General features: G+C 44.4%; 1 protein-coding gene across 1 annotated transcript in view; it reads right to left on the bottom strand.

The window, feature by feature from the left end:
• The window catches only part of LOC113210405 (apolipophorins), a gene marked incomplete in the record, with an annotated part of 15,409 nt that overhangs the window by 4,366 nt on the left and 2,163 nt on the right, over nt 1-8,880 (bottom strand). The window contains 18 exon segments of the mRNA XM_052268599.1: nt 77-982; nt 1,087-1,234; nt 1,346-1,493; nt 1,573-2,306; nt 2,388-2,771; nt 2,883-3,267; nt 3,373-3,617; nt 3,736-3,865; nt 3,946-4,148; nt 4,273-5,490; nt 5,576-5,947; nt 6,034-6,423; nt 6,505-6,788; nt 6,889-7,036; nt 7,124-7,619; nt 7,724-7,943; nt 8,026-8,368; nt 8,450-8,635. Of these exon segments, the coding sequence (XP_052124559.1) occupies nt 77-982; nt 1,087-1,234; nt 1,346-1,493; nt 1,573-2,306; nt 2,388-2,771; nt 2,883-3,267; nt 3,373-3,617; nt 3,736-3,865; nt 3,946-4,148; nt 4,273-5,490; nt 5,576-5,947; nt 6,034-6,423; nt 6,505-6,788; nt 6,889-7,036; nt 7,124-7,619; nt 7,724-7,943; nt 8,026-8,368; nt 8,450-8,635 (6,940 nt within the window).

Here is an 8,880-nt window from a genome sequence, read left to right as displayed (position 1 = left end):
TATTGATGAATAATTAGATGACTTCCATACATTTATCAACTACATTAAAAGTTAAATTAAATTAAAATTTACTCACCCTTTTTGTAGATGTTGAAAATAGCTGAGTTCAAGTCCTTGATTTCTCCTTGAACAGCAATAGGCTTCAGACCGAACAGCTCAATGTTGGAGTCAATGCTCTGAACGTCTCGGGCGATCTTCAGGTCAGACTTGATCTTCAGAAGAATAGAGCCAGGAACGGTGGCCACCAGGATCAGTTTTTCCTTGGACAGCTTGGCATACACTCCGGCGTTGCGCGATCCCTTCTTGACATCCTGGTAGATGAGGAAGTTGGAGGCAGAGACGACCTCGGGGCTTACAGCAACGTGTCCCTGAAGTTCAACATCAAGGTTGAGACCCTTGCTCTTGGCGCCAATGTTAACGGTGACGTTGCGGCCACCGGGGATCTTGAGGGCGGCCACGTTGGCCTCCAAAACGATCTTCTGCTTCTGGTCGGCGAAAACATCCAGGTCCATGGCAGCGTCCAGCAGTTTCTCTCCTCCTGTCACAGCCACGCGGCTGGAGGCAACCAAGTCCTTGGCTCCGGGGTGGGCGAAGCGTGCCTCTCCGGCGAGGGAAGCACCGTCCTGGTTGTGGGCGACGTCCGCAGACAAGATGATGGCAGACTTGAGGTTGGGCTGGCGCTTCTTGTCGATCCAGAAAGCCAGCTCGGCCTTGAAGGAGCCCTCCTTCTTGCTGGACACCTCGGCCAGGGCCTCAATGGTGCGCTTGGGCAGGTTGATGATGATACCAGCAGACTTCTCGTGAGCGTACAGCTTGCTGGAGAGGGATGTCTTCTCGGCGCCGGTGTCCATGTTGATGCTGGTGTCGATGTCGACGATGCGGCCGTGGCGGACGCGGGTCACGTCGATGTTGAAGTCGTGGGGAACGCCAAGAGACTTGAGGTCGAAGACGACCTTCAGGGCATGGTTGTAATCAACGAAATCTAGACGGGAAACACTCCATTAATAATAGGTGCGAGAGGAGCTTTGGGAGGACCACATATATTAGATTCAAATTAAAAAGCAAAAAATTCGTAAAATTTCATACCTTGAACCTTCACATTGTTATCAAACTCAAGGCGGGCACATTTCTTGTCCTTGTCACAGAAGACATTGATGAAACGCTGTTGACGGTTGGTGATTTTCCTCTCAAGCTGGATGCTCTCTTTTCCTCCAAAGTCAACATTAAGGATGTTCTGATCAATTCAAAAAAATAAAAAATGAGATATTTTGGAAAAAAAACAACACAAAAACAATATGATTTTTGTCATACAAGAGGAGAGCTTTCCTGAAGGATGCTTGCTTACCTCTTCTCCAACTTCCTTATCTTCACCAAGGTTCAGTTGCTTGTGGGTAAACTTGAAGTGAGAGCTGCGAGCCTCATTCTTGACTTGGACATTACCGGAACCCTCCAAAGACCACACCTTGCCTTCTGACTTGGCTTCATAGTTTGTGCTATAGAAATAAAAGTTAGATTAGAGATGTATTTTCCAATAGATACACTTTTTCTAAAGCAAATTACAAATGTACTCACGATCCGCTAACAATGTTCTGATCAGCAGACTTGAGGGAGAAAGTGATTTGCTTCTTATCTCCTGGCTTGCTAGAAACAGCAAGGTCATACTTGTTCAGCTTCAGCTTCTCGGAATCAATCTTAACCTTGATGTCAAAGTTGTCAATGGAGTCAACCTTGCTCTCAACCCCCCAGGTGAGCTTGCCACCACCCTGGTAAGGCCACTGCAATTCACCCTCACTCTTGACCTCTTTGTCAGATTTTCTATCAGTCTTGGATGCCAAACGGAGTTTACCGCCAGGATGCTCAATCTTGATATCAATTTTAGGGCTTTTCTCTGCCATGTCAAGATCAACACCCACGTTTATCTTCTTATCATCCAGTGCTAGGGTAATATCAGTATTTGAGGCCCGCTCATTCTTCCTCTTGTTCAAAACGTCAATCTCGAAGTTGTGTTTGTTGTTTACATTGGTGGTACCAGACAATTTGGCCTTGATGTCACTGAAGTCCTTGAGTCCCTCAATCTTGAATTCAAACTTGGCTTCCTTTTTCTCATCCCAGGTAGCAGTAGCTGTGGTGCTGAGCTTAGGTGGCTCCTGGTCAAGCTCGTGGACCCAAGATGTCTGAATGGAACGGGGTTTGTCATTGGGGAGGGTAAGAATAACCTTGGTGGAGCCTCTTCGAAGATCAGCCTTCAGAGCACCATTGAGCTTAGCAGTCTTGTCATCCCAGGCAAGTTCGTTCAGGACCTTGACCTAAAATAAATAAACAAAACATAAGTAACTACAGTTGAAAACATAGAAATTCAGATGGGTAATTCACAAAGTAGAACTTACTTCACATGATGGTACAATGTTAGGGAGCAGCAGGGAAACAGCGGATGCCAACTTCATACCCTTCTCAGACCTGATCTTTTGGAGCATTTCATAGAGGTGCTTGAAGCCAACTTGGCAGGGAGATCCTGGCTCAGCTGTCATAGTGTAAGAGTTCTTGTACTTAAGGTGCTTGATGTAATCAGAAGGCAGTTTCAGATCAATAGCAATTTCAGAATGCTTTTGGCCATTGTTACCCTCCTGACCAGACATAGCTTTTCCTTGAACATCGTATTCAAAACCAGTAAGGCCACTGCCCTTAAGCTTGTAGGTCACCTGGGTCTTAGTACTCTCAGAATTGAATTCAACATCGACTGGTTTGGACAGGTAAGAGCCCTTGATAGATCCCTAAGGAATAATTAAAACATTCAATTAATATAAAAGCCCGTGATTGAAGTCGGTTGGTCAAAATATACAATAAAAAGAACAATTAGTAAGTTTAATCGTAAAAAGCCTTACCTTGCCCTCAGAAATCCATTTGTCTCCAGACTTAGTATTCTTGGCGGACACCTTGGCAGCAAGATCCTTGCCGTCAGGACATTTGTAGTTGTATTCAGCATTTGCGTCAAAAACACCTTGCTTAACATCAACACCCTTGCCAGAAACCTTAAGAGATGAGGTTCTCACAGCTCCACCGTTGTTGTCTTCCAAGGCCAGAGAGAACTCTCCAGAGGAAGGCTGGTCAGCCTTAATGTGGGTCTCACGCTTGTAACGAGCTGACAGCTTACGACCGCTTGGAAGAATTACTTCAACATCAGATTTAGAAGAACCATCACGTTCACTGCCAGTAGCTTCACGCTTCAAATTGGCCTGAAGTTTCCAGTCCATAATGATGATTGTGTTCCTAAAATTCAAAGTGAAATGAAACAAAACATAAATGTCATAGGACCAGGATAAAAAAAAAATTAGACTGGGGTATGCACTTGAAATTTTAGAAGAAAAAACTTACTTGGAATTGATTGCCTGACGAGTAAGATCAGAATCTGTCTCAAAGTGAATCTTCTGTTTGGGATCCTTGTCAGCATTCCAGAGAAGGTCAGCTGAAAGCTTGTGGTTGCTGCCAGAAATTGCTAGATCAGCAGATCCCTTAATCTTACGCTGCACCTTAGGAATATCAATGACAAAGCTTCCAGAGCCCTTGCCACCTCCATACTTCATGTCTCCATGGGAGTCGAAGATATCCTTAATGATGACCTAAAAATCATTCAAAAAATGTAGCCAAACAGAACTTACTAATTTAAATCAAAGTGAAACAATTTTCATTTAATTTGAGATACATTGCTAAAATATTTTTACTACTGAAAGGACTTACCTTGTAACTACCACTTGGGTTTGCTCCTCTGTCAAGCTTGGCTGAAGTGTCCAAATACTTGGTATCACCGTAAGTGATGTAGCAGTGCGTGTTGAAGTGGCCGGTGTTGTGGACAACAGCAGTGCTCACCCTAAATTTTGGAAAACACGCAATGTCAAAATCTACAGGGTACAACATTTGACAGAAATAAAACTATCCAATTATCCTCACTTGATGTCAGGCTGCTGATGCAGCTTAAGAAGGTGCTCTCCAAGATAGTTAATGTTGTTCTTTTCAAAGTTGTAAGTCACATCCGAGCTCAGCTCGTATTTACCACCAGGAGTGAGCTCCAGGGAATGATGAGCCTTAACTTTGTCGGCAGCAGGCTTTGAACGCTGGCTTGAAATGGCAATACCCTTGTCATTCACTTTAAGCTGGAAAATAAAAAAGGTTGGTATCAGCTATACTTTGAGGATCATAGAACTCTCCTGTACATGTATAAGTCTCCATATATATATATATCAAGGTAGATACAATCATTTTAACTGCAGTACTTACATTGAAGTTTACTTCATAGTCACCAACAGACTTTTGGTTTGCCTTTGCATTCAGCTTGCTTTCAAGTTTCTTGTTGTCGTATTTAGCAGAAAGGTCATAGCTCAGAGTCTTTCTTGTGGCAGCAGCATCCAACTTAGCGTCAATTCCAAGGAGAGGGTAAGTCAACTTCTTCTTGGTTGATAAATCAAAATTGCTGAAACTATCACCCTTGAATATCATTTGATCATTGAAGGTCACTCTCGATTCAACAGCCTTGAGATTTGCTCCATGAGCAACGACAAGGTTGGTGTCAATCTGGTTGTTTTCCCTCTTGTAGTCCAAGTCAATAGCAAAGCTGAAGTCAGGGGCCTGGTTTGGTACTACTTCAATATGTGCCTTGTAAGCATTAGGACCGAGCTTTTGCAGGTCAGTCTTCACAGTACCAGTGTGCTTGTCAAGAATCACCTTCAGGTCGTGAGCCACAAGGTTGGTGTCCTTGGTGATAGAACCATCAAGACCATACTTGCCCACAGGAGTATTGATAGACACACCATTGAACTTGTACTTTCTCCAAGTATCACCCTTCTTTTCAACTGTCACAGTACCTTCAATGTTAATGGGCTGTTTCTTGCCATCCTTGCCAGTCAGGGCTTCTTTCTTGCCACCAGGCGCACTGTACTCCAAGACTGGGGCATAGGTACGAGCATCAGGGCTTCCAGTAACATCCAAGCCAACCTTCACAGAGTATTCAGCCTTGTCATTGAGGAGCTTTCCGACAAGCATTTGCTTTTGCTCATTGTCAATGATCTGTCCCTCCACAGAAATCTTCTTCCAAGGAGAAATCAGAGCACCCTTAATAGCATAGTCAGGGCTGCTGGAGGCCTCCAGCACCGCAGAAAGCTTACGGTTGCTCTTAGATCCAGGGGTGTCCACTAAGAGCTCCACAGAACGCTTGTGGGGGTTTGATCTATCATAGCTAGCCTTGAGGCGGTAACCAGTCATGCCATCATCAACCTTGTCAGCCCTGAGAGAAAACTTGGCAGGACCGTTCAGGGGGAAGAGAGCACCATTGAAGCTGGGACCCTCAGAGGGGAAGCCAACCTCAGAGCAGAAAGTGATTCCAATAACTGGAGACAACTGGTCAAAGCAGCCATGATAATCCTTCCGCTTAGCAGTGAAAGACAACGGGGTGTTGACTTCAGACTGACCCTTCTCCCTCTTGTAATTGTAGATCTCAGACTAAAAGCAAAGAAAATAAGATTAAGATTCTATGATTTCTTCCATGAAAACAAAAGGGAAAAAAAAGAAAGAAGAAGTAACTGACCTTTAGAGTGATCACATCCTGCTTAGGGACAGGCAGTCCAAAGTTAACATCAATACCAGCTCCATCCAAAATCTTGATAGTAACATCAGATCCAGTAGCAGAGTGAACAGTGGTGGAAAGCCTCAAACCAGACTGGACAGCAATGGCATCAACAACCATCAGTCCATTCAATTCAATGGCAGCACTCGGCACAATGTGAAGCTTAGCTTCAGCGTTCTTAGGGTCCTTCATGATGGCATGAATATCTAGCTTTCCATCAAGCTGCAGATGGACGGCAGCATTACCAACGGCAGACAGCTTGAGGGGGAATCCAAGACCAGTAGGATAGGTGAGGTCGGTGTCCAGGAATTGGTAGTGCTTTTGGATGTCATACTATAGAGAGAGCAGGAAACCATTATTAGCTAATGGACCAAAAGTCTTCCAAAAAATTTCAGATACTCTGAACAGACAGAACTCACATTGAATTTCTTAGCTTTCAGAATGCCAGCGTCAACTCCATCAAAGATTTTATCCACAATGCTTTCAGGAGACAAGCTCTTACCCCCTTGGTAATTCATCCAGACGCTTTCAAAACCAAACACTCGAACAGAGATATCGAGGTCAAGTTCCGCATCAAACTCCTTGGGTCCTAGGGAAACTTTCTTGGAAACAGCATTAATCTGGTCGCGAGAAACTGAGCGCTTTCCTCTGGTTGCCTTAGCAAACCTGTCTGCAACCTTTCCAGCAAGAGTCACAAACTTATCCTGACTCTCAGTGAACATGTCCCTGACATTGTTGGATCTGATGTAGCCCTTGGGGCCAAAGATGTGCTCCAAGACGCGGTCAACATTTTCAGCACGAATGCCAAACTAGAAAAAATTAAAACAGATTTCAGAAAATGCAATTTTGCAATATCAGGTAGACACTCTTAAGTGGAATTTGTAACTCACATCAAGAAGGTTTACTGAGTGACCGAAGACCTCAGTGGTAAGGTTTAGAGAGGCAGAGCGGGGCACAAAAGACTTTTGAGAGAAGATGACATTAGACTCAGCGGAAGCACCAATATTGAGCAGATCAATGAGGGTGGAGACCTCAAAGTTGCGTGAGAACTTTCGCAAGTCATTGGGGAAGCGCTTAGTGGGCTTAATGTTGCCCAACTGAGCCTTGGCGGAAACCTTATCAGGATTGGCAGATGCACGGAGGTTTCGCAAATGTGACACAATAAAAGCACCAACTGCAGAAGTAAGGCAGGATTTAATTCTCATGAAAATACTAGTATTATTTCAATCAGCTTCAAAATTTTATTTTGAAATGCATTTCTATTTAGTTCTCACCTTGGTTACTGGGCTCCTTCTCAATGATTTCCTTAAGAGCATTAGCGACCTGACCATTGGGACAGTCGACAAGTGCAAGGTAAGCCTTGATACGGATCTCAGAGTCCTCTTCAGTGTTCTTGAGCACACTAAGAGCAGTTTCTCTCAGCTTCAATAAGAAACAATAATTGTAAGTAAGAAATATAAATTCATCAAGGTATTCTAAATCTATGAAAATAAATATTCATTACTATACCTTAGGTATGCATGCATCACCATGGAAAGCTTCCAGAGCAAAAACTCGAATCCTAGTTGGAAGAGAGACATCACTGGCACAAGCAGACACAGTCTTGGCAACTGCATCATTGAGATTGTGGATGTTGTGAATAGCCTTGAGGCTAGCAATGATTTTGTTTTCATCAGCCTTGTCCTTGGGCTTGCAGTTGGAACCAAGAGGATTGGCCAGCTTGCTGATCAGGGTGTTGAATTCAGCTTTGTTGTCACATTCATGCTCACGGCAATAGCGACCAGCCAGAGCACCAGCACCAAGGATCAGACCACGTGGGCTGTTGGCGTCAATAAGACCAGCAACTGAAGCAAGGGCTCCAGGAGTGGCATGGCGCACAAAGCCAAGGTTCATGTACCAGACCTTTTCAGTCATGTCCTTGATTTCCTTCTGCTTGATGAGTTCAGCACCAGCTGAAACAGCTTCACCAGTTCCAGTACGGATCAGGGCATCAATGAACATTGACCTATCCAATAAGAAAAGAAATCAGTTAATTGGGCTCAATGTTTAACTTCATTTGACTTAATATTTAAAGGAATATTTTTTTTTCAAATCAAAGAAACATCTTACTTGTGATGGGTATCCTTGTAAGCCTTAAGGATGTCATCTTTTGTGGACTGGCGGAGAACTGCAACAACATCACCAAAGTCACGAGCAGAGGATTCGCCAACACTGGACTTCATGTTTTCATGGGCCTTGTGCATGGCTTTGGAGATGGCATCAGCATTTCCAGGGACAGTAGTGGCATGGGGAACCTCAAAGAGGATGGAACGTTGACGGCTGACAGCAGCTGAAAATAAGAGAACCTTTCGTGATTGTTCAATATAAAAAATGAGGCAGCAGAATAAACTTTTTACAGAAAACCAACTCACTGCTTGAAGGACCCTGCTTTTTGGTGGACACCAGCTTGATCTTAGTTTCAACAACAGTCTTAGCACCAGCGTCCTTGTTGGAAAGAGGGCGGTAGAAGTATTCCTCAACACTCTCAGCTGAGTCAAGGATCTTGTTCTTGATTTTCTGGGTAGACTTCAAGGTGGAGGCCATGAGGGGAGTGTTCTGCAGAGGAGAACCACCGGCATAGCCAACGGAGAGAATATCAGATCTGAAATCTTCACGGTAAGCGCATCTGTTGAGGTTGCGCTCCTTGCGGACAATGAGGGTGTCTCCATCCTTGCTGAATGAGAAGTCTGTTGGGCAGGAACCGTACACATCGATCTGAAAAAACAAAGAAATACATTTCAGTGACACCAGCCGCTCACACTCACATATAAACCTACAACTGCTGTGTATAATCACCTCAGTGGCGGCGTTGCTGCCAAACGACTGGGAGGCAGCGACCTGGAAGAGGGAGAGCACAGCTCTCTTGACGTTGAGCGCTGTCTGGGAGTCGTCCTCCACAGTGCAGAGCTCGGCATCGATGTGACCGTCGTGGAAGTTGAAGCGCAGAGGGTGCTTCTCCAACTCCTTCAGGTTATCGTACTTCTGCAAGATGGCACATTCAGAAAATTAGTAAAAGACAATTGGGAACCGTTTTCTAACCAAGACGACACTAATGGAAACATCACGTATCATACACTTGACTTCTGTTGCGAGAACCAAGACAGAGAACGAAAAGCAAAACGGTCACAGAGCCCAAAATGTTAGGTTCAGTTTCACTGCTTAAATTTGTTATTTGTTATTTATTTGTTTGTTTGTTTGGGGGCTTAGGGGGAGGGGGAGGGGGAGCA

Source organism: Frankliniella occidentalis, unplaced genomic scaffold, assembly GCF_000697945.3.
Source record: "Frankliniella occidentalis isolate FOCC.00 unplaced genomic scaffold, Focc_3.1 Scaffold72, whole genome shotgun sequence".
Classification (NCBI taxonomy): domain Eukaryota; kingdom Metazoa; phylum Arthropoda; class Insecta; order Thysanoptera; family Thripidae; genus Frankliniella; species Frankliniella occidentalis.
This window is presented reverse-complemented; position numbering and strand designations above follow the sequence as displayed.